The sequence below is a fragment of the Glandiceps talaboti genome, chromosome 18, assembly GCF_964340395.1.
Source record: "Glandiceps talaboti chromosome 18, keGlaTala1.1, whole genome shotgun sequence".
NCBI lineage: Eukaryota > Metazoa > Hemichordata > Enteropneusta > Spengelidae > Glandiceps > Glandiceps talaboti.
The window spans coordinates 18,158,174-18,183,213 of NC_135566.1; the positions used below are offsets into that span (position 1 = coordinate 18,158,174).

The 25,040-nt window shown below is 38.3% G+C and overlaps 1 protein-coding gene and 1 pseudogene across 1 annotated transcript; both read left to right on the plus strand.

Moving 5' to 3' along the window:
• The first annotated feature begins 281 nt into the window (after positions 1-281).
• LOC144449774 (aromatic-L-amino-acid decarboxylase-like) lies at positions 282-7,464 on the plus strand (annotated as a pseudogene).
• Positions 7,465-16,571: 9,107 nt separating this feature from the next.
• LOC144449775 (aromatic-L-amino-acid decarboxylase-like) lies at positions 16,572-23,649 on the plus strand. The gene is made up of 8 exons (XM_078140350.1): positions 16,572-16,791; positions 17,309-17,455; positions 20,048-20,231; positions 20,803-20,959; positions 21,376-21,592; positions 22,119-22,284; positions 22,830-22,936; positions 23,369-23,649. Exons 1-8 carry the CDS (start codon positions 16,572-16,574, stop codon positions 23,647-23,649), a joined length of 1,479 nt encoding a protein of 492 aa, XP_077996476.1.
• The last annotated feature ends 1,391 nt before the right edge of the window (positions 23,650-25,040 follow it).

Sequence of the window (25,040 nt, forward strand, 5' to 3'; positions counted from 1 at the left end):
ACCAGACATTAACATCTATATACAGATGAGAATTAAATGCAACGTGTGATACAAAACAATAGTCAAAAATAATATCAATCAATTCAAGACAACTTGCTCTTTGAGTAAACTTCTTGAAAACAACTAACAAATAGTTCAAGATGGTTGTTAAACTCAGGATTTCTATACATAATTTAGTAATTGCGTAAAAACAAATTGCAATATTTCAGTGCCACCTATGTATATGTCTATCATTTGACCACAAGATGACACTATCATTTTCCTCCACAGTTGATAGTAAAATGGACTTTGAAAGAAAACTTGCAGAACTTGAGAAGGTGTCAAGAGACCTAGATCCTGGTCCTGAACAAAGGAAAGAACTGTTAAAATGTATAGTGGACAGCGCCGACCAGTTTTTAGATGGATTGGAGAAACTGGATTCACAAGTATTTATCCAAGAAAGTGATACGGAAATTTCTCAAATACTGCAGCATCCAATAAAACAAGAAGGAACTCCTTTGAGTAAGTAATAGGTCTTTGAAGTCCAACAACCATAGTGCTGCTACAGCTAGCAAAGCAAGAGATAATAGTAATACACATATCTGGTATACGGATTTTACTAGCAGGAGAAGATTTCAAATTGTCAACTATCTGGGCTACTACTAAAGTATTGGTTACAAAAGTAGCATAAACAATTACATTGTTATCTATATGAATACTTCCCTCCATCAGCTGTTGCACAACGATGCCTGCTAATGTCACATTAAAGAGAATGACCCGGGCTCTTAGGGGGGGGGACACCTCTCATATGTTATTTTCTTAGTAAATAGCAGCAAACACATGTACACATACTCTTGCTGCAGGGCTGCATGTTAAATATTTCTATTCAGATTACACTAATCTACTCTTCATTATAGTTACTAGCTACTAGATGATGGCCATAGGAAAGAATATTCAAAATAAAATATAACAAGTTATGGTTTTGTTTCATTTTGTTCCGTTCCGTTCCGCTCCATTCCATTCTATTCCGTTCCGTTTCGTTTCGTTTCATTTCGTTTCGTTTCGCTGAATACCATAAGCCATGTCAATCTGACAGATACATCTGTGTTATAAGATGATAGACTACACATTTCCAGATTTTGTCTTGCCTTTTTATTATTTGAACATTGGATTCATCATATTTATTTACAATCCGTTGAAGGACAAATTTAGCACTTTAGACATTATATTATTAAACAAATATGAATGTTTATGTTTCATCCATAGAAGAGTTGATTAACCTGTTTGAAAAGACTGTATTAAAGACTGGTTTACAAGCGGCACATGGTATGCATCTGGGATTAGTGCCTACAGGGGGACTTTATCCATCGGCTTTGGGAGACTACTTGACAGCAGTGACGAACAAATATTTAGGTAGGTCCTAGAATTCTGCCCTTGGTTTCATGTGCTACCGCTGACGGACAAGTAGGCAAACAAACAGTCATATGGGTAGACATACAGAAAGAAATAAAAACAGGTTTATAGACACTAAGGTACTGGTCAGTTTCTTCAGCCGGGGGGGGGGTGTGGATTCTTAAATTGGACCGACAAAAAGTCACTGACCCCCCCCCTATCTGTAAAACCAAAAACAGGCTGACCCCCCTATCAGTTAATTCTAAAACATGATGCCCCCCATATATATACTATTCACATGACAGGTATTTTTTGATCATGACTCAGTGTGGACTGCTTGACTGTCTTGCATCTACTTTATAAGATCCCGGGTTAGCACTATTATAATTATAATTATTGACTTCACAAGGTAAAAGAGTTTAATAGCATCTTGACAGTGAAAGGTATGGGAAAGCTTGAGCATGGAATATGTATATCTCTTATGGGGGTCCTAGGGGGTCTCCCCCTAGAAGCCCTAGATGTTTTTTATAATAGAATATGTGTGTGTGTGTGTGTGTGTGTGTGTGTGTGTGTGTGTGTGTGTGTGTGTGTGTGTGTGTGTGTGTGTGTGTGTATGTGTGTGTGTATTTTTGAAATATTAAGTTTGATAGCATCTTGACAGTAAGAGGTAGGGGGAACAGCTTGAGACTGGGATGTGTACACCTCATGTAGTGGGGGTTGCGGGTCCTAGGTCCTGGAGGGTTTTTACTCTGAAAAGTCAATTTTGAGACTATTCAGACCTTTCAGACAATAATTTCCAAGCTTTACAAGACAGCACTAACATGTAAAAAGCAACTACACAGGGTTGAAATACTTTTGAAATATACTTTGATAGCATCTTGACAGTAAGAGGGGAAGAGCTTGAGACTGGGATATGTCCACCTCATGTGGGGGGTTCAAGGGGGTCTCCCTGTAGACGCCCTGGAGGATTTTTACTCTTAAAGCCAATTTTTAGGCTATTCAGACCCTTTCAAGCAATAACTCAATCCATGCTTTACAAGACAGCACCATCAAGTATCAGATTGAAACTATTCTTTATAACTTACATAGAGTTGAAATATGTTCTTAAAATGTAGTAGAGGTCAGCACATCTACTGGTAGTATCATTGGTAGGGGAGATTTGGAGTTTTAATTCAATTTTAGACTATCTTGGCAAACATTTCACATCTTTAAAAAACTATCATCTCAAATTAGAATTGGGTGAAAATATTTAAGAAAAGTTTAATATCATTATGACAGTAAAAAGGTTGTTGGTGCATCTGATTGTTGGTTGAATGCATGAGTGACCTCTGGGGGTGAGGGAATCCTTGGGAGTTTCCCCCCTGGCAGATCTGCAGTTTTTTTGCAATGTTTAGGTTATTCATAGCCTTTGAGGTAATATTTCCAAGCTTCGAATAGCTAACGTAATGTAAGTATTAAATGGGTTTCCCATGTCACATAAAATGGCCCCGTAACATTGGTCTAGTAGCATTAATATTGCATGTATAGTAAAGCCACCGGTATGTTAGAGAACTTTAGGTGGTCATACCTAGTGTATAATAGAAACTGGAATGTGGTGATTTGTAGTGTCAATACCATGTAGTGTCCAAAATAGAAAGTGTATTAATCCCTTCTGACAAGTTCATAGTGACGAGTAGGGAACATTTTAGATTAACTTCTTTTATGAACTATCCATGAAGATTACCATTACGAAACCTTCAAGTTCACTTTTGCCCCAAAGTGCAATATAAGTGGAGCACTGATTGTGAAACAGCCAAGCATTTCCATGACATGTTCTGTAACTAGTGTGGTAGCTAGGTAATACATGTATATGTATATTTATAGTTATGGATGGATGGATAGATGCATGGTTGCATGGATGAACGAATGAACATACGAAATAGAAAGTGCAGTAGTGGCAGATTTCCATAAATGTTTGGGATATGATAATGATTGCTACCTTCTCCCTCTATGCTCTTTAACTATTAACCAAATGAAATGTTATAGTGATATAGATGCACAGTCATCTTTTGTACTTTGGTGTGCACATGTCATAACAACTGATTTTATATCTCTATGTCAGCATTAATCTATGCATCACCTGAAGGTGTCCGTTTAGAGAAAGTGGTCCTGTCTTGGGTTGCTGGTCTCTTTGGTTATCCACCTGAACATGCTGGGAGTCTGACGTCAGGTGGTACGGCTGCTGAAATTGTTGCCTTGACAACGGCAAGAGATAGCATGAAACTAAAGGCAAAGGAATATGAAAGGTGACTATGCAATGTTCTGATTAATGAATCTTCAAACAAAACAGGAAGTTTTTTTTATTAAAATGAGGGCACAGCTCAGTGCATATTTTTTATCCTTTTTTTATGAATAACCAAAGAACTACACATCGGATTCAAAAAAGGAAACAGGTTTGGACAGAGCTAAACCAATCGTACATTTTGTCTAACGAGGCATTTTAACTTAAAGTGGCCATATGGATGAGAATTGGGTATTTATTTAGGATTTTTAGTTTATGAAACAATTTTATCAGGCTTCAATGTGAAACAACATAGACCAAGTCTGTGTTTGTAACTCAATACATTGCAAAAAGCTAAAACATGTGTAGAAAGTTTGTTATTATACATCCAAAAACAAACAGTTTACACAGTTATCAGTCTTTTGCAATTTATTGATCTACAAACACAGACTTGGTCTATGTTGTTTCACATTGATTTTTCAAGTATGAAGCCATGATAAAATTGTTTTATAAACTAAAAATCCTTAAAACAAATACCCAATCCTCATCCAATCCCAATCCACTTTAAGTAAGTACACTAATCCAACATATAAATCAATTTGGCCTGTGAAATGATGTATTTTCTACTAAATTGCCTCAAAACACCATAACATGGCAAAGAAATTAAAGGCACTGTATTTGTTGGTAGACTAATAAAATGATTGAACAGAAAAATATTAGTCTCAGAACATATCTATTGCTTCTATTAAAAACGTAAACAACTAACGCATATTAAAAATACATTATAATTTCATTTTTATAAAAAGCATTAGGCCTACAAATAAATTCTGAATCCGTATGTCGGATACACCAACAATCAACAAAGAATATCTTGACATCAAATCTAGGCCCAGTCTAAGAACCGGATTTATCCTCCTCACTAATAATATTTGTTATCTGACTTATCTAGGAGTGTTGTGTATCTCACCGATATGACTCACTTTGCTATACTGAAAGCTCTCAGAATCACCGGCATGAGGGAAGCAGTCGTTCGAGAAATAGCAATGAATGATAAACTATAAATGGATGTATCGACGTTAAAAAGGCAAATCGAAAGTGACATAAAGGTCTGTTAATTTGGGTGTTACTATTAACTTTGACAAGTTTTGTTCTTGTGGTCATAATGGAGCTAGCCTTCATTAATTTCAGGGGGGCATAACATGTGCGACCCTCCCCCTATCCCGATTTAAAAAAAGTAGCCCTCCTAAATTCCTTGCTCTAAAACATGACCCTTCCCAAGTTCAAATATCAAACAAACGAACATTCGGTTAAAATATTGTCAGACATGAAAACGGACAAGGGGTCTCTGATTCAATGGTAAGGACTCTATCCCACCGCTGCCACCACATTGAGAATTATAAAAAGGCTTTAGTTGTTTCCCAATGCTATCACCACTGTAAATTTATGTGAAGACATTGCCATAGTTAATTCATGTGTTAGGAGTTTATACGCACAGCTGAAGGCCAGAACTCACAAACACTAAATGTGATTTTGACTGGACTAGTCTAGCAGTTTTTAAAGAAACTACACCACGCTCCGTTTACCTTTTAATAGTTTCACAAATTAAAGTAATCATTAAACTTTTAATATTGGCCTATCCTTGAACAAGCCCACCTTCACCGAAATACATGTCAACATTTTCCAGATTAATTTCCGATGGCTTTTATAAAACGTCTGGTTTTTTTCACATTTCAAAGCAAGGCAAGCAAAGCAAACATTAAACACAGAATTCATATGTTCTAATATAACCTTTATATTCATCTTGAAAACATTAATATTTAAAAATCAACTTTGGCCAAAATAATGGCCATTGTTTTTGCAATTGCCAAACAACATTTTTTTCAATGGCCAGAAACAATGGCCAATATTAAGAACCATTATTTTGACCATTGAAACAATATTGTCATTACTATTTTGGCCATTATTTTGATCACTGGAAAATTGATCAAAATGTGATGACAATGGCCAATATTTTGGCAAAAGTTGAATGATAAACTTTGATCATTTTTATCAAAATAAAGATGAATATAACGATTAAATAATATTAGGACATATACATTCTGTATTTAATGCTTGCTTGCTTTGAAATGTGGAAAAAAAACAGACGTTTTCCGAAAGCCATCGGAATTTCCGAAATTATTCTGGAAGGTGATAATGTGTATCAAATACAATACAAACGAATATCCAAAAATTAAACATGAGCACTTGTCAAGAACAAGAAAATAGTGCGCACAACTACATCTGACTACAGATATAATGACATACAAATACCAACATCTTTCTACAGGAAGGGCTGAAACCGTTCCTCGTGGTAGCAAGTCTTGGGACTGGTATCACCGGATCTGTGGATCCTATAGACCAGATTGCTGATGTGGCGGAAGAATACAATCTGTGGTTTCATGTGGATGCAGCATATGGTGGATTCTTTGTTCTTGTGGATGACGTCAAACATCTTTATAAGGGCATAGAAAGAAGTGATTCGATAGCAGTCGATCCACACAAAGGTGATAAAAATAATTCTTTCAGTGTTGCAATCCTTAACATGCATCGTCGTTGACTATATTTTACTTTGGACTATTTCTGTACTCGTTATAATTTGTAAAATGCATCGAAAACACGTTTTGTTGATATCCTTTAGATCTATATAGGTATGATGAAACTCTAATTTTTTTCTTATGGGACATTGTTTTGAAATTATATTACTTAAAGCATTGTCGCAAAAATGTTCAACAACCATAAACCATAATATATATATATATATTTTTGAAAATAAAATGTAATAAACATACATTGTACTTTAGCAGCAACCTGGCGGTCATGATGTCATGTAGTCTATAGCTAGCTAGGCTAGTCATGGCTTCGAATCTTAAGATCTCTCTTCACCCTGAAGCCACCGGTCGATAACCTCTAGACTAGTTGCCATATGACCTAAAGCCCATCACATTAATCACACAATGTGTTGTACCTTTTTTTCAAGGGGTCTAAGGGTGTGGCTACCTTTGAAGTTGTTTGGTGTCAGACCATTTGCTGCTGCTCTTGAAGAAAAGTTGACCCTCGCTAAATACTTTCACTCTAAAATTTCCGGTGAGTTTTGTATTTGCTAACGTTTATTACATTTCCCCCTCATTTTTAATATATGAAAACCCCAATTAAGTTATTCTAGTATAATGTTAATGTCTATGCATGTCTTGTATGACATCACTTCTGGTATTGTCATCTGGAAGAGTTCATTTCAGTAGGTCAATTTTTTAGGTCAATTTTTCGTCTAACAATTATCTAATCTTTAGGTCGATAAGATGGGAAATGTCTTCATGTTACGGAATACCCTCACAACATCAGAATAAATGCGTAATTGGCAAGACAATCTTCCCTAACAATGGGTCTGTTTTTTGATTATATGTCATGCATGGTAGATATTTTGACCTTGGGCCGCACACCCCGTCTGAAAATTTGAGGAGTATCCCCCCCCCCCCAAGGGTATTTGGTGAAATTGTCATTTTATTATCTCCCGTGTAGCCATGGACGGTTTTGTAGCTGAACCAGCCCCGACACTTAGCATAGTGGTATTCTACTACGACACCAAGGATGACAAGAAAACCAACGAATTCAATAGAGCACTTCAGACAAGAATTCTACAGGATGGAAGAGCCTTTATGACGTCAACAACGGTCAGAGATCGCTATCATCTCAGACTCTGCATCTTGAGTTTCAGAACTCATCGTGAGCACATCGACCTATGTCTTCAAATCATTGAAGAAAATTGCAACTATCTGAAGAAACAGTACGGACTGTAATAATAATGATAATACTGAGATCAGAATAGAAGATTGGAGAATAATAGGTTGATTTGATTAGGGTTTTAATGTTTTGTTAGGCAAAATTATGTTTTTCGATGTGTACGGACCACTGATGACATAGCGCAGTTTAATTTCCTGGTTGTGGAAGTGTGGTGGTTTTGACATTTATATTGTCGATAATTGATTTTTTTACATGTTCTAAAAAGAATAACTACTTTCCTTTGTTTGTTGGTACAGTAACATTCCTAAATCATCGAGTTGAATTGAGAAATCGTGATGTTCGGCAACATGTCAACAAAACATTTGTCCAAAGACCAACGTACGTTCGTGGAGGGTCTATGATAAGTTGGCTGATTGAAAATGAACAATATTAATCTAACGGCTATGATGGTTTTTGAAACCAACAACTGCATAGAGTGTTGACTTTCTTTACTTCTCGTCCATGTCAGAGAATTAGATGTCATTCAATAAAATAAATTTTGATGGTCAATACCCCTGGAAAATGACCCAAATCAAGTGTATCAACCCTGGCCCAGGCAGCCGGTCACAAATGAATCTACCCTGCGCGAGCTTATGGGCTTTGTCTAGTTATGATATCATTCATATGTATTAATACTGGTTTGTTTTTAAAATATTAAGGGCGCCTCCAGTAATTACAATGGGGGGGGGTGTGTGAGATAAGTCTGGGCTGTTGAATAAAATGTCATTCTCCCACGATTCCATTTTCTTACAAAGTGCACGATCATCTCTCAATATACCATTTCTAAAACATGACCCCCCCCCCCGTTCAAATATTCCGAAAATATGGGTTAAAGTGCCGGTGGCTCAGATGTAAAAAAGGAAACGAGTCTGAGAATCAATGGTAAGGACTCTATCCTGCCAAAATGTTCATAGCTTTAATGGTATTGAATGTTTAATTTCCTATATTATTGTTACCACTACAGTGAATTTGAGTGAATGAATACATTCCCTTGTTTGGATCTATTTGGCAGTAACTCTCAAAGACTATCTACGTTAATGTAGATAGTATTGTCGGCACTCTGAGGTCAGCATCCGGTATCCCCACTCCACCTGTGAGACCCAATCCTCTCCTTACACAGCAACTAACAAATGATTCACTGCATGATTGCCAGCGGCAATTCAATTTAATTTATTCTGATATAGTATTATACATCGATTGACAGTGGTGGCAGCAGTGGGATCCAAAATCACAAAATAATGCAATGTTAGATAATACAATAAGTCAATTATCATCATCTTTTCTAAAATATGACACTACCCTGAGAAGTAATTTGTAAAATCTGACGTCCATTGCCCCGCCCCCTGTAATTACTGAAGTTTTGGTATTGTATAGTATTTTCAACCATTTGCCCACTGACCTGTACAACTTCGATATTGCTACGGGGCTATTTGTAGCACAACTGATCTGATAAGGTTCAGTAGTGCTATAGGCATGGCGAAGTGTCTGTCTGTGTGGATATATGTGTGTGTGTGTGTGTGTGTGTAAAACAACTTAAAGTAAAAAAACACTGGGCTGGAACGATTGCCATGATATTTGGTGGGTATATTACCTTGGGTGTCTAGTTGGGAAACTGTTCAAATCAAAATGTTCTTACCACCGGTGTGTGATTTGGGTAAAAAATGTGATTTTTGATATAAAAAACCTCCAAATCTACTGGGCAGATTGGCCTAAAGTTTGGTGGGATCATTTGTAAGGGTGTTTAGATTAAGCGTTGTTCACGACTCGATGATCCCACTTGATACGCAAATGAGGGAGTGTCCAGATTTTACTTCCGGGAGGGGGGCGGGTGCGGAGGATTTTGAGTGGGTGGGGCAGCAGTTTTTCTCAGGAAAAATTAGGGGGCGGGGGGGGGGGTTAATCAAAAATTGCACAATTTTCTAGGGGGGGGGGGTCATGGAAAAAACCCATGATTATTTAATGCAACATCAATCGACCTGCAATTCTGCCACTTCTAAAAGTAACGTCTGCGCGATGATGTGCAAGACTTGTTTCATCACAATCAGTGTTATCATCAGTACAATGAATTTTCTGAGCTATCAGTATCACAACAATTATCTCCATCACTGCCTTGAACATGCATGCACCCACCCCACCCCACCCCCTTCCCTGAATTTCATTTGTTGATAGTGTTGAAGTATTATTCTAAACCTGAAAGCTATGTGTGTTACAACTGATTTTATAACTGTGTTCTATTTCATGATAGTCTAGTTCTTATATGACGCATTATGATTACTACGATCATCTCCCCTCATGTATAGGGAAAGTTGTTAAATATTCAAACACAAAAATCTGCGCTACCCCTGCTAGGGGAAGGGGTAAATGACACATGTCAGTCGTAATCCATCACAAACTAAAATCATGTGAGACACAGTAATGTCATCATATTTATATGAACGCAGTCGGGGTAGCATAGATTTTTGTGTTGGAATAACGACTTTCCCTATACGTGAGTGGAGATGATTGTAGTAATCATAATGTGTCGTATAGGAACTAGACTAACTTCATGACATCATACATGTGAAGTACTGAGGCCAATGAAAAGTGTACATTTCAACTAAGACCAACTGGCACCTTGTCGTAAATTGACAAAATAAAACCAGACTTTCATACTTAAACAATATGATTTTTCAACAGATATGCTGCACAAATAATACTGATGTGTGGTGTTAATGTTGTCCATACACACCTCACTGACTATAGTAGAGTCTGAGGGGTCACTGTACATGTGCAACAGATTTTTAGCTATGTTACACCCCCACAGTAAAAATGTCTCACGAGAGGGCGCTATATTCCCACTTCTCTTCTTCATCCTGAAATGGCATACTGATTACTAATTTTACGAGTGTTTATCATGCCCCAGTGTACCTGTATCAGGGTACAGTGTATCCTCTATATAAGGCTGGAAGATTGACCTTACAATTGTTCTCTTCACACAGCCTGCAAAGTGGGTATTGAAAACTCAGTCATTTTGGCCATGTACCGCTAAGGCCATTTACTTGTGAAGAAGAAAATCTACATAAAATTAATATGTTGACATTCAAGGTTATTTCTACAAAGGTCACATCCATATACAGCCAATTAGGTCACATTCAGGTAATTTGACAAAATTAACATAATATAGGAATCATGTGACTTATTCAACCAATCAGCTGCTGTATATGCTATCCCTGGAAATTACTAAATATGAATTACTGAGTTCACAGGCTGTGGACAGAACGTTTGTCTAGTTGACCACCCAGTCTGTTACACAGATTTACTTAATGTGCGTGGACTTCTTGTATTATCCACTTGCTTCTAGATGAAGATTTATTGGCTCCTTGGTGAAATGTACACAAAATATCCATGGAACCCCAGTAATCAGTTAGTCAAGTACCCAGTCAGGTGTCTTGAAGAATAGGGACACGGTAATACAAAGGGAAAAGCTACTCTATGAATTCAGGCATAGACAAATGATTCAGGGGATCGATGCATAGTGTGGAGTGGTGGTGGTCTGGTCTGGTTTGTTTAGTGTCATGTGGTGTGGTGTGGTGTGGTGTGGTGTGGTCTGGTCTTGTCTGGTCTGGTGTGATGTGGTCTGGTCTGGTATGGTCTGGTCTGGTGTGATGTGGTGTTGTCTGGTGTGATGTGATGTGGTCTGATCTGGTCTGGTCTGGTGTGATGCGGTCTGTTCTGGTATGGTCTGGTATGGTCTGGTCTAGTCTGGTATGGTCTGGTCTAGTCTGGTATGGTATGGTCTAGTCTAGTCTGGTATGGTCTGTTGTGATGTGGTCTGGTCTGGTCTGGTGTGATGTGGTCTGGTCTGGTCTGGTCTGGTCTGGTCTTGTCTGGTCTGGTGTGATCAGTGTGGTCTGGTCTGGTCTGGTCTGGTCGGTCTAGTCTGGTCTGGTCTGGTCTGGTCTGGTCTGTTTAGTGTCATGTGGTGTGGTGCACTGGTCGACATGGTCTGGTTTGGTCAAGTGTGGTGTACTAAGGGACCGGTCAGTTTCTCCAGCCTGGGGGGGGGGGGGGGGGGGGGGCGGTGGATTCTTAAATCGGGCCGACAAAAAGTCACTGACCCCCCCTATCTGTAAAACCAAAAACAGGCTGACCCCCCTATCTCTTAATTCTAATACATGATGACCCCCCCCCCCCACATATATAATATTCGCATGACAGGTATTTTTTTATCGTGACTCAGTGTGGACTGCTTGACTGTCTTGCATCTACTTTATAAGATCCCGGGTTTAATAGCACTATCATATTTATAATTATTGACTACACAGGGTAAATATATTCGAAAGGGAGTTTAATAGCATCTTGGCAGTGAAAGGTAGGAAAGCTTGAGAAGTGAATATGTACATCTCTTATGGGGGTCCTAGGTGGTCTCCCCCTAGAAGCCCAGGAGGTTTTTAACTCTGAAAAGTCAATTTTGAGACTATTCACACATTTTCAGAAAATAATGTCCAAGCTTTACAAGACAGCACCAACATGTAAAAAGCAACTACATAAGGTTGAAATATTTTTGAAATATAGTTTGATAGGATCTTGACAGTAAGAGGTAGGGGGAAGATCTTGAGACTAGGATGTGTACACCTCATGTGGGGGGGGGGGGGTCCTAGGGGTCTCCCCCTAGAAGCCGTGGAGGTTTTTAACTCTGAAAAGTCAATTTTGAGACTATTCACACATTTTCAGAAAATAATGTCCAAGCTTTACAAGACAGCACCAACATGTAAAAAGCAACTACATAAGGTTGAAATATTTTTGAAATATAGTTTGATAGGATCTTGACAGTAAGAGGTAGGGGGAAGATCTTGAGACTAGGATGTGTACACCTCATGTGGGGGGGGGGGGGTCCTAGGGGTCTCCCCCTAGAAGCCGTGGAGGTTTTTAACTCTGAAAAGTCAATTTTGAGACTATTCAGACCCTTTCAGACAATAATTTCCAAGCCTTACAAGACAACACCAACATGTTAAAAGCAACTACATAGGGTTGAAATACTTTTGAAATATACTTTGATAGCATCTTGACAGTAAGAGGGGAAGAGCTTGAGACTGGGATATGTCCACCTCATGTGGGGGGGGGGGTCTGAGGGGGTCTCCCTCTAGAAACCCTGGAGGATTTTTACTCTTAAAGCCAATATTTAGGCTATTCAGACCCTTTCAAGCAATAACTTAATCCATGCTTTACAAGACAGCACGTATCAGAAACTATTCTTTATAACTTACACTAAGGGTTGAAATATGTTCTTAAAAAGTTTAAATGGCATCATTATATACATGTAGTAAAGGTCAGCACATCTATAATGGTAGTATCATTGGTAGGGGAGATTTGGAGTTTAAGGCAATTTTAGACTATCTTGGCAAACGTTTCAGATCTTGAAAAGACAATATCATATCAAATTAGAATAGGGTGAAAATATTTAAGAAAAGTTTAATACCATTATGACAGTAAAAGGTTGTTGGTGCATCTGATTGTTGGTTGAATGTATGAGTGACCTCTGGGGGTGAGGGAGTCCTTGGGGTTTTCCCCCTGGCAGATCTGGAGTTTTTTGCTTGAGATACTAAGGCAATGTTTAGGTTATTCATAACCTTTGAGGCAATATTTCCAAGCTTCGAAAAGCTAACGTAAAACGTTTTTAAATGAGTTTCTCATATCACATAAAATGGACACGTAACATTAGTATATAGGGGCATTAATATTGCATGTATAATAAAGTCACCGGTATGTTAGAGAACTTTAGGTGGTCATACCTAGTGTATAATAGTAACTGGAATCTGATGAGATGTGGTGATTTGTAGTGTCAATAGCATGACGAGTAGAACAATTTAGATTAACTTCATTTATAAACTATCTATGAAAATTACCATTACGAAACCTTCAAGTTCAATTTTGCCCCAAACTGCAATACAAGCGAAGCATTGATTGTGAAACAGCCAAGCATTTACATGACATGTTCTGTAACTAGTGTGGTAGGTAGGTAATACCAGTACATGTATATGAATATGTATAGTTAGGTTTGAACTAATAAGTAATGTTAAAGAATTCATGTAAGAAACAGGGACAAGAACAAATATTGACATGTACCACATTTCAGACAAGGCTATATGCCATTGTCGAAAGGACTTTTTTCTTCCATCACAATCTAAAACACAATGCATATGACGCCCTGTGGCATTTGGACTTTGGAACGTATCCTGGAAGATTTAGAGCCAACCTCGTGTACTGCTGGTTGAGGTAAGTTGCAGACTTTAACTAGATCAACACCCATCGGTTCTGAGATGTTCGTTTTGGGCATTACACCATGGTATAATTTTCATTGACAAGATCATTGAATCATTTCACGGCAGATTTCGAAGGGGGGGGGGACTATTCCCCGGGGAAGTACATTCCAACGTAAACTCCACATATGGTACGAGTTGCGTGCTACTCCGTAACGTAAATGACCAATTCCATTTTAAAATTTGAAATCACTATAGCGTTACGTACAACTTACGCGTACAAAACACATTCTGATATTATTTTGTTCTTCAACCAAGGCACTACTACGTCACTCAGTACATGTCAAGGTCATTCAAACCCTTCGACGTTTCAACAATCGCATGGTGACGTCAACCGAACTCGTGACAAGATCGCCGATGTGATATCTCGAAAATATGATGTCTCGCGATAACGTTCAACTAAGGGATTGGGCAAAAATTACAGTGAAGGTGGCTGGTGTTTTTCAGAAGTTCAGTACGTGAAAAAGACTATCCGAAATGGCGAGATCATTTGCATAAACATTGCTGACCCCCCTCCCCCCTTTTGTCATTGTTACATATATGTGATCAAAAATATCTCATTGCACAAAAATAATGCCTCCTACAACACCCCTCCCCCGGCAACTTATGTACAGTCCCTAAGTAAAAAAACGGGACAATTTATATATATTTTGCTAACTGAAATTACCAGCCTCACAGACACAAGTATTAACGTTTTGCATCCACGCAAGCCAGAGCACGTTTGCGTTTTTGAAGGTGCCGCAAAGAGGCACGTGATTTACGACGTTGGTACGTTCTGGACGGTGCCGTAAAGAGGACTGTAGTTTACGACGTTGGTACGTTCTGGACGGTGCCGTTAAGTGGCCTGTGGTTTACGACGTTGGTAAGTTCTGGACGGTGCCGTTAAGTGGCCTGTAGTTTACGACGTTGGTACGTTCTGGACGGTACCGTAAAGAGGCCTGTAGTTTACGACGTTGGTACGTTCTGGACGATGCCGTAAAGAAGCCTGTAGTTTACGACGTTGGTAAGTTCTGGACGGTGCCGTAAAGAGGCATGTGGTTTACGACGTTGGTACGTTCTGGACGGTGCCGTAAAGAGGACTGTGGTTTACGACGTTGGTACGTTCTGGACGGTGCCGTAAAGAGGACTGTGGTTTACGACGTTGGTACGTTCTGGACGGTGCCGTAAAGAGGCCTGTAGTTTACGACGTTGGTACGTTCTGGACGGTGCCGTAAAGAGGCCTGTAGTTTACGACGTTGGTACGTTCTGGACGGTGCCGTAAAGAGGCCTGTAGTTTACGACGTTGGTACGTTCTGGACGGTGCCGCAAAGAGGCCCATGATTTACGACGTTGGTACGTTTTGAAGGTGCCGTAAAGAGGCCTGTGATTTACAACGTTGTGGTTTTGTTTCTCTTCGAAAACCAAAGAAAACTACTTTGACGGGCAACTGTGTCGTACCAATAACGTAATATCTTAACTTTTTAACATCGTAGAATTGTACATCTCAAAATCTGTGTATAGCGTTCGGTTTGCTTGTTTGTTTGTTTGTCATTGTTTTTTTGGGGGGAGAGAAGTGCATTCTTGAGCTTACTTTGAAGGGTTCCAATGATTTTTGAGAGTGTTGGGGAAGAGGACTGTGACAGAATTCTTTACAGACAATTTTTCTCCCCGTCCCCTGCCATAAAATTTGCTCGTTTCCTAAGGGATTGCTACCAACTAGTTACCTGTACTGAGAATATGTTTAATTTGGTTCATGAATAGTTCAATTCATATGTACTAAATATAAATGTAAACGAACATAAAAGGAACTGTAAGTACTAGGCAGGTTCTCTGGTATTTAGTCAAACCATTGGCATATATATTTATTTACGTACTACTACTGTCTGCAATGGATCACCCTTGAGCTTCTAACGCCTCGTTATGACTTATGAAGTGTTTTATTTATTTGTTTCTGTATTTTGACTTTTAATAAATAATATATTTTTACATTTATGTCAAATAAAACAAATATGCTCACTGCTAAAGTTCACAAGCTGATGTTGGGACCGGGTGACTCGACAACCTATATATTAACTTGAATGACCGATAATGTTCTTTAACAATAAGGCTAGACTGTCGACAGTCGTTCGCGCCTTTTTTGCTACGTTTCATCTAAAACAAAGTTGTCGCCTCACTCCGTAGCACTGTCACACTAATGCGTACTGATAGGAACTGGGATTGCTGAAGGCACGAACTGTGAGTGCGGAAGGCACGACTCCGGCACTCGCTGCTCAGTACGTATATAGTATTGTTCATGATCGGAGCGAGTCGGCGACTTTAGTTCTAGATAAAACGTAGCAAAAAAGGCACGAACGACTGTCGACAGTCTATAATAAGGCTATATACTTTTAAAACAACACGGGTTTTAATCAGCTTGTCCACATGAACAAAACACGTCGAATGCAGCCCGACTTTGGGATGGTATGACGACACGAATTCTCAGAATGAACATTAGAGGGCAGATCAAAATGAGCAATATATGGCAGTTATACATAATTTGAAAAACTGGACATTTACATTTAGTTTAAGTTATACAGAGGAATATTAAATGCAACATGTCGTGGTATAAATCAATAGTCAAATATACTATCAATCAATTCAAGTCAAGTTGTCCTTTGAGTAAACTTCTTGAATCGAAAACAACTAACAACAAACAAATCGTTCAGATGGCTGTTAAACTCAGGATTTCTATACATAATTTAATAATTGCGTAAAAACAAATCGCAATATTTCAGTGCCACTTATGTATATGTCTATCATTTGACCACAAGGAGACACTGTCATTTTCCTCCACAGTTGATAGTAAAATGGACTTTGAAAGAAAACTTGCAGAACTTGAGAAGGTGTCAAGAGACCTAGATCCTGGTCCTGAACAAAGGAAAGAACTGTTAAAATGTATAGTGGACAGCGCCGACCAGTTTTTAGATGGATTGGAGAACATGGATTCACAAGTATTTATCCAAGAAAGTGATACGGAAACTTCTCAAATACTGCAGCATCCAATAAAACAAGAAGGAACCCCTTTGAGTAAGTAATAGGTCTTTCAAGTCCAACAACCATAGTGCTGCTACAGGTAGCAAATCGGGAGATACTAGTAATACACATTATCTGCTATACGGATATTTTACTAGCAGGAGATAGAAGGTCTCAAACTGTCAATTATCTGGGCTGCTACTAAAGTGTTATTCACAAAAGTAGCATAAACAAACATTACATGGAAAGAATATTCAAAATAAAATATAAAGTTTTGTGGTGTTGTTTCATTTTGTTCCATTCCATCCCACTCCGTCCTGTTCCATTTCGTTTCGTTTCGTTTCGTTTCGTTTCGTTTTGTTTTACTGAATACCCTAAGCCATGTCAATCTGACAGATACTTTTGTGTTATGTACAAGATGATAGACTACACATTTCCAGATTTTTCCTTGCCTATTTTATTATATGAACATTGGATTCGTCATATTTATTTACAATCCGTTGAAGGACAAATTTAGCACTTTAGACATTATATTGTTAAACAAATGTGAATGTTTATGTTTCATCCATAGAAGAATTGATTACCCTGTTTGAAAAGACTGTATTAAAGACTGGTGTACAAGCGGCACATGGTATGCATCTGGGATTAGTGCCTACAGGGGGACTTTATCCATCGGCTTTGGGAGACTACTTGACAGCAGTGACGAACAAATATGTAGGTAGGTCCTAGAATTCTGCATGCCCTGGGTTTCATGTGCTACCGCTGACGGACAGGTAGGCAAACAAACAGTCATATGGGCAGACATACAGACAGAAGGAGAAATAAAAACAGGTTTATAGACACTAAGGTGGATTGATACATACATACATACATACATACATACATACATACATACATACATACATACATATACCAGGACCGTAGCCTGACCACATTGCCGGAGGGGGGGGGGGCAGAACTTTGTCTTGGTGCAATCATGCATTTAAAATTAAGAAAACTGGCTAATGTACATACATTTGCATGCAATTTACATAATATCTATTTTAGACGGGCAACCTAACCCATCACATTGGGTAGATACGTAGATTTCATTTTTCACATTGCTTGACAAGGATAAAACAAACCATATATAATGATAGCAAAATATTTCAGGTCGAGTTTAGATTGAACTTATTCAATCATCTTGATACTATCTCTTGCAATTTGTCTGCATAGCTACAGTTAGGAAATTTACGGTTAAACAAATGGTGTAGTTCCTCGCACCCTCTCTTCTAAAAAAATGTTAAGCCCCGCCAATTGAAACTCAAGCATTTTTTTAGCCACCCCTTCTCCTACACTACAGTGGAGATATAAAATTATATGGTACAATGATGCATTAAAATAACAGTGATAGCCAACTACAATAATACTCCGAACGAGATTACTTTACACAGGATGTGGATTTCACATGCATAAGGAGATGTCTCTAATTAGTTCTAACCTATACAGGGAGGTACATGTACACCATCCATCTTGTTTTGGAAGAAAGACAATTATCACCTTGATTGCTACTGATTGGAAGAAGACAACTCCAAAGGTGAAAAATAATTGAAAATAAGACAGTGTAGGAGGCATTTAGAGCCATAAAATATCAAACCATAGACATAATTTAAAGTCTTACAGTGCTTGAATATGGTAAGAAAATACCAGAATTTAAACAATTATGCTATGCATTACATATTATCTGGAAGTGTATTTTGTTGTGGCAAACTGAAAGATATTTTGCGGATGTGCACTTGGTAAATGACTTCTCCTGAAGTTTAGTTTAATTCCAAAAAATCCCGAATAAAGTGCAAAACAGTTCAAGGCTTTCAGACTTTTGATGGCCCAATGACTACTCAGCCAACTCCAATGGTCGTAAACTTTTGCTCAATTCTTTTTAGTGCATATTGGATATGCAACAGCTTAATTTGATCTCACATGCTTGTATGCATCATCAGAGCCAAGTTAACCACTGTATAAGATATTATATAATTTGGAATAAACTCAAATGTATATTGTTACATGTACTATTCAGAAAATATAAAGAAATATCCTTAATTTTGAAACAAATGCGAAGCCCGCATGAGGATATATTATTGCCCATCAATCAAAAAATATATGGGTAGGTTGAACAGCTTTTTTTCCTGGCCTAATGTCGTCTCTTTCAAAGTGGTTTGCCGAAAAGATGTCAGATTCAAACTAAAAAAAAAACTTTTAAATAAAAAGAACATTGGATGGTGCTTTCTCAAATAAGTAACAAAATAATCATTTTCTTTACCCTACTCCCAACACTTTTATGGCCCTCCTTTATGTTGAACCCAAGGTGAACTCAGTGAATTCTCCTTGTAATTATCATTATAATGGAAATAATTGAAGTTTGGATTTTGATGTCGAAGGTACAGCTCTGTTTACAAATTCATGGCCATTCTTTCCATAGCAAATTGTCGCTTCAAAATGAATTGCGTAATAACGCTAGTGTCAGTGCAATGAGATAATTATATCAAACAACATTTTAACCAAAGACCACGTCGAACACAATTATTCACTCTCTGACAGTATTGCGACTTGCTACCTTCATTTGAAGATAGACTTTCAAGACTATACTGTTACTCGCGGAAAATGCACAGTGCATGAGCGCACTTCTTTTGTACTTTCCCGCACAAAGAATTTTTAATTTGCTATACTGCAAAAAGTTACCATTTTTAACTGGGCACATTTTTATTCAAAGTTAAGCCAGCGTGCAACAGAGATATAAGATACATATTAGCGAGGAGTCTGTGTACAGTCACTTTTGACTTTAGTGAATCATCAATTTAAATCGCGCATGTGCTAACGATTTTACGTAAATAACAATTTTAATAACATCGCTATGTATTCAAAATGTCGCTTTTTTCTTTCCTTTTTTCCAAAATCTCAGGGGGGGGGGCAGCTGCCCCCCAGGCTACGGTACTGCATACATACCGACTAGAAGGGTGAATGAATGAATGAATGGGTGGGTGGATTGATTGATGAAAGAAAGAATGAATGAATGAATGCTTGGTTGTTTGGTTGGTTGGTTGCAATTGGATGGAGGTTGGATGGATGGATGGATGGATGGATGGCTGGATGGATGAATGAATGAATGAATGGATGGATGGTTGCATGGATGAACTATTGAACCTAAATGTTTGGGATATGATAATGATTGCTACCTTCTACCTCTATGCTCTATTATCCATTTAAATGCACAGTCATCTTTTGTACTTGATGTGCACATGTCATAACAACTGATTTTATATCTCTACGTCAGGACTAATCTATGCATCACCTGAAGGTGTCCGTTTAGAGAAAATGGTATTATCTTGGGTTGCTGGTCTCTTTGGTTATCCACCTGAACATGCTGGGAGTCTGACGTCAGGTGGTACGGCTGCTGAAATTGTTGCCTTGACAACGGCAAGAGATAGCATGAAACTAAAGGCAAAGGAATATGAAAGGTGACTATGCAATGTTCTGATTAATGAATCTTCAAGCAAAATAGGAAGTTTTTTTAATGAAAATGAGGTCACAGCTCAGTGCATATTTTTTTTTTTACCCTTTTCATGTGTGTCCAAAGAACTACACATCGGATTCAAAAAGAGGGGAACAGGTTTGGACAGAGCAAAACTAACCTTGCATTGGCAGTTTAACTTAATTATATAAATAAGTACATTTATCCAATATATAAATCAATTTGACCTGTGAAATGATGTATTTCTACTAAATTGCCTCAAAACACCATAGCCAAGAAAGGCATAGTATTTATTGGCAGACTATTAAAACGTTAGAACAGCAAAATATTAGAATATATATATTTCTTGTATTAGAAAAACATAAACAACTAACGCATATTAAAGATACATTATAATTTCATTTTTATAAAAATTATTAGACCTATAAATAAATTGTGAATCCTTATGTCCGAGACAACAATAATCAGCAAAGACTATATTGACAACAAATCTAGGCCCATCCTAAGAACTGGATTTATCCTCCTGACTAATAACATTTGTTATCTGATTTATCTAGGAGTGTTGTGTATCTCACCGATATGACTCACTTTGCTATACTGAAAGCTCTAAGAATCGCCGGCATGAGGGAAGCAGTCGTTCGAGAAATAGCAATGGATGATAAACTAGCAATGGATGTATCGATGTTAAAAAAGCAAATCGAAAATGACATAAAGGTCTGTTAATTTGGGTGTTACTATTAACTTTGACAAATTTTGTTCTTGTGGTCATAATGGAGCTTTAAATGTGACCCTCCCCCTGATCCAGATTTCAAAAAAGTAGCCCTCCTTCAATTCCTTGCTCTAAAACATGACCCTTCCCAAGTTCAAATATCAAACAAACGAACATTCGGTTAAAATATTGTCAGACGTGAAAACAGACAAGGGGTCTCAGATTCAATGGTAAGAACGTTTTCCGAAAGCCATCGGAATTTCCGAAATTATCTGGAAAGTGATAGTGTTTATCAAATACAATACAAACGAATATCCATTTATAAAATATCCATGCGCACTTGTCAAGACTAAGAAAATAGCGCGCATGACTACATCTGACTACAGACTAATGACATACAAATACCAACATCTTTCTACAGGCAGGGCTGAAACCGTTCCTCGTGGTAGCAAGTTTTGGGACTGGTATAACCGGATCTGTGGATCCTATAGACCAGATTGCTGATGTGGCGGAAGAATACAATCTGTGGTTTCATGTGGATGCAGCGTATGGTGGATTCTTTGTTCTTGTGGATGACGCCAAACATATATTTAAGGGCATAGAAAGAAGTGATTCGATAGTAGTCGATCCACACAAAGGTGATATAAATCATTCTTTACAATGCTAAGACGCATCGTCATAAGTTTAAGATCAATATACATATGATGAAATTCTATTTTTTCCTTATAGGACATTGTTGTGAAATTATATTACTTAAAAGCAATGTCGCAAAAATACCCAACAACAATAGAAAGATTTAAGACGGATCAGTTCTTGAGAGTACATCTTCAGGTCGGTCGGTCTCTCTCTCTCTCTCTCTCTCTCTCTCTCTCTCTCTCTCTCTCTCTCTCTCTCTCTCTCTCTCTCTCTCTCTCTCTCTCTCTCTCTCTCTCTCTCTCTCTCTCTCTCTTTCTCTCTCTCTCTCTCTCTTTCTCTCTCTCTCTCTCTCTCTCCCTCTCTCTCTCTCACACACACACACACACACACACACACACACACACACACACACACACAAATGCATACGGCTTTTAAAAGCATCATGACATAATTATTGCTGATGTAAAAAAACAATCAATTATTGACATGGTATTGCCTAGAAGTAACTCTCTCTATTCTACCATGCAGGACTCTTTGTACCATACGGTACTGGTATTTTGCTGGTTCGCAATGGACGGAAGCTGTACGAATCCAACTCAATGTCTAGTAGGACTTATATTTTCCAAGATGCACCTGAAGACCAAGACGAATATTCTCCATGTGATTTGTCATTTGAATTAACAAGACATCCAAGGTATGGACATAGACCAAATGAACACAAACTGGGGTTTGCCAGAATTGGAAAAAAAAATCGTTAGAAAAATTAGATTTAAATACCAGTAATGGCAGCAAACAATAATTTGCATTTGTACCACGTCGGTCGTTCCTCACTTGACGCTATTATGGTTTTTAATGACTGGACAGCAGTGCAGAGTTGACACCGGAAAATACACTTAAAAGTTGCTCAGTTTGTAAACGAAGTGTTTTCAACAATAAACAATGCAATCTGTCGACAGTGTATTCGGGTCAAGTTGTGTTTGGAACAAATGTTCAAATTGAATACTATGGTTTACCAACACAGACGAATCTCCATTTGAAAATAAACTGAAATAAACTTACATTGTGCTTTAGCAGCAACCTGGTGGTCATGATGTCATGTAGTCTATAGCTAGGCTAGTCATGGCTTCGAATCTTAAGATCTCTTTTCACCCCGCAGCCAGCGACAGCCTCTACACTAGCTGCCATATGACCTACGGCCCATCACATTAATCACACGATGTGTTGTACCTTTTTTTCAAGGGGTCTAAGGGTGTGGCTACCTTTGAAGTTGTTTGGTGTCAGACCATTTGCTGCTGCTCTTGAAGAAAAGTTAACCCTCGCTAAATACTTTCACTCTAAAATTTCCGGTGAGTTTTGTATTTGCTAACGTTTATTACACCCCCCCCCCCGTTTTTAATATATGAAAACCGCAATTAAGTTATTCTAGTATAATGTTAATGTCTATGCATGTCTTGTATGACACCACTTCTGGTATTATCATCTGGAAGAGTTCATTTCATAGTAGGTCAATTTTTCATCTGACAATTACCTAATCTTTAGGTCGAAAAGATGGGAAACGTCTTCATGTTACGGAATATATACCTTCACAGCATCAGAATAAATGCGTAATTGGCCAGACGATCTTCCCTAACAATGGGTCTGTTTTTTTATTAGACATGCATGGTAGATATGTTGACCTTGGGCCGCACACCCCGTCTGAAAATTTGTGGAGTATCCCCCCTCCCCCTGCAAGGGTATACGTATTTGGTGAAATTGTCATTTTATTATCTCCCGTGTAGCCATGGACGGTTTTGTAGCTGAACCAGCCCCGACACTTAGCATAGTGGTATTCTACTACGACACCAAGGATGACAAGAAAACCAACGAATTCAATAGAGCACTTCAGACAAGAATTCTACAGGATGGAAGAGCCTTTATGACGTCAACAACGGTCAGAGATCGCTATCATCTCAGACTCTGCATCTTGAGTTTCAGAACTCATCGTGAGCACATCGACCTATGTCTTCAAATCATTGAAGAAAATTGCAACTCTCTGAAGAAACAGTACGGATTGTTATAATAATGATTAAATACTGGAGATCAGAATAGAAGATTGGAGAATAATAGGTTGATTTGATTAGGGTTTTAATGTTTTGGTAGGCATGATTGCAAAAATATGTTTTTCGATGTGTTTACACATGTACAGTAGATCTAAAGGTTAATGCATATCCAGTAATACTGATCTAAGATGATAATAACACAGATACCGTTTTCATACAGCCTTCAATGACCGGCTTTGTTCGAGTCACGTGACACATAGTGACCTCGATTTGCATAAAGCGATCACTAGTCGTATTGTATTTTCCTCGGGCACGATTCATGCAGCACGGACGTCATATCGATGATTTGTTTTGACTCCGCGTACGGAAAGAATATGTACCTGACAATGTAATGTGTCTGGCCTTATGCGGGTACTAGTAGACGTCATGTTACTCCTGCCGTTATGATGCAAATATTTCCCGAAGCTAAAAACCGTTGTTAACTGCCCTTGGGGTAATAGACGTCTACTGGTGCCCTCATAGCTGGGCAATAACTGTCTAGTATGATACAGTAGAATATAGTAACCATGGATGATACAGACAATTACATTTTTGTAGTGAATTCACAAAATTACAAAATGTATGAAGAATTGGTTTTCCATGTCTACAGCAACTTGTACCATGCACAAGCCATTTAGAACAAAAATCTGGATTATATACTCTAATCGTTCTACGTCACGACAACGAACGTCTACGTCACTGGTTATGCTGTGTTCGAAATATTAGTCAAAATGTTTAAAAATACCATTACTTTTCCCTAATTTTCTTTGATATTACTGGCGCTGGTATAATTATGTTATTCTCCAATATATTTCTTCATTCAGCCGAAAGGCTTGTCACTACTCATCTAGCGACGCATAGTGACAAAAGCCCCTTGGGTCACTCGTATTTTACTTGGCTGAAAGAAGAAATATATTGGGCGAAACATATAATTATATTCCCTCTACGAATGTTATAGCATGCATTACTTATTCATTGACTAGACAAAGGCGAATTTCAAATACTTTTCCATGTTTTGTGAGTCTATTCTGGTATGCCCTGTTAGTTTGCCCTAGCACATTCGCCAACCCCTTTCAGGAGCCTCAACACTGTTGTGGCTGATATATTAAAGTATGGTTTAGATTAAACACAATAAAAATGACTAACGCTATTTATAGCTCGCGCAGCAGCAGCGAAGCTGCCGCGTAGCTGCTCCATGACTAGTACGCATGCGCGTCGTAATACTCTGTGAAAAAAATTGGTGTGTCTCGCAGGGATGCATTGCGGCGCGCAGTGACTATGCATGCGCCTTCCATATACTCTGTGCATTCCCACGCACTACCCAATCTGATTAAAATCTGATGTGGTGAAAGCGTCTAAATGCTTTATTTAC

Bases quoted from the DNA above. Each gene is read 5' to 3' on its own strand.
- LOC144449775 (XM_078140350.1), top strand. From the start codon at position 16,572: ATGGACTTTGAAAGAAAACTTGCAGAACTTGAGAAGGTGTCAAGAGAC. The intron at 20,232-20,802 runs GTGACTATGCAA...TGATTTATCTAG, and splicing joins AAGGCAAAGGAATATGAAAG to GAGTGTTGTGTATCTCACCG. The intron at 22,285-22,829 runs GTATGGACATAG...CTTTTTTTCAAG, and splicing joins GAATTAACAAGACATCCAAG to GGGTCTAAGGGTGTGGCTAC.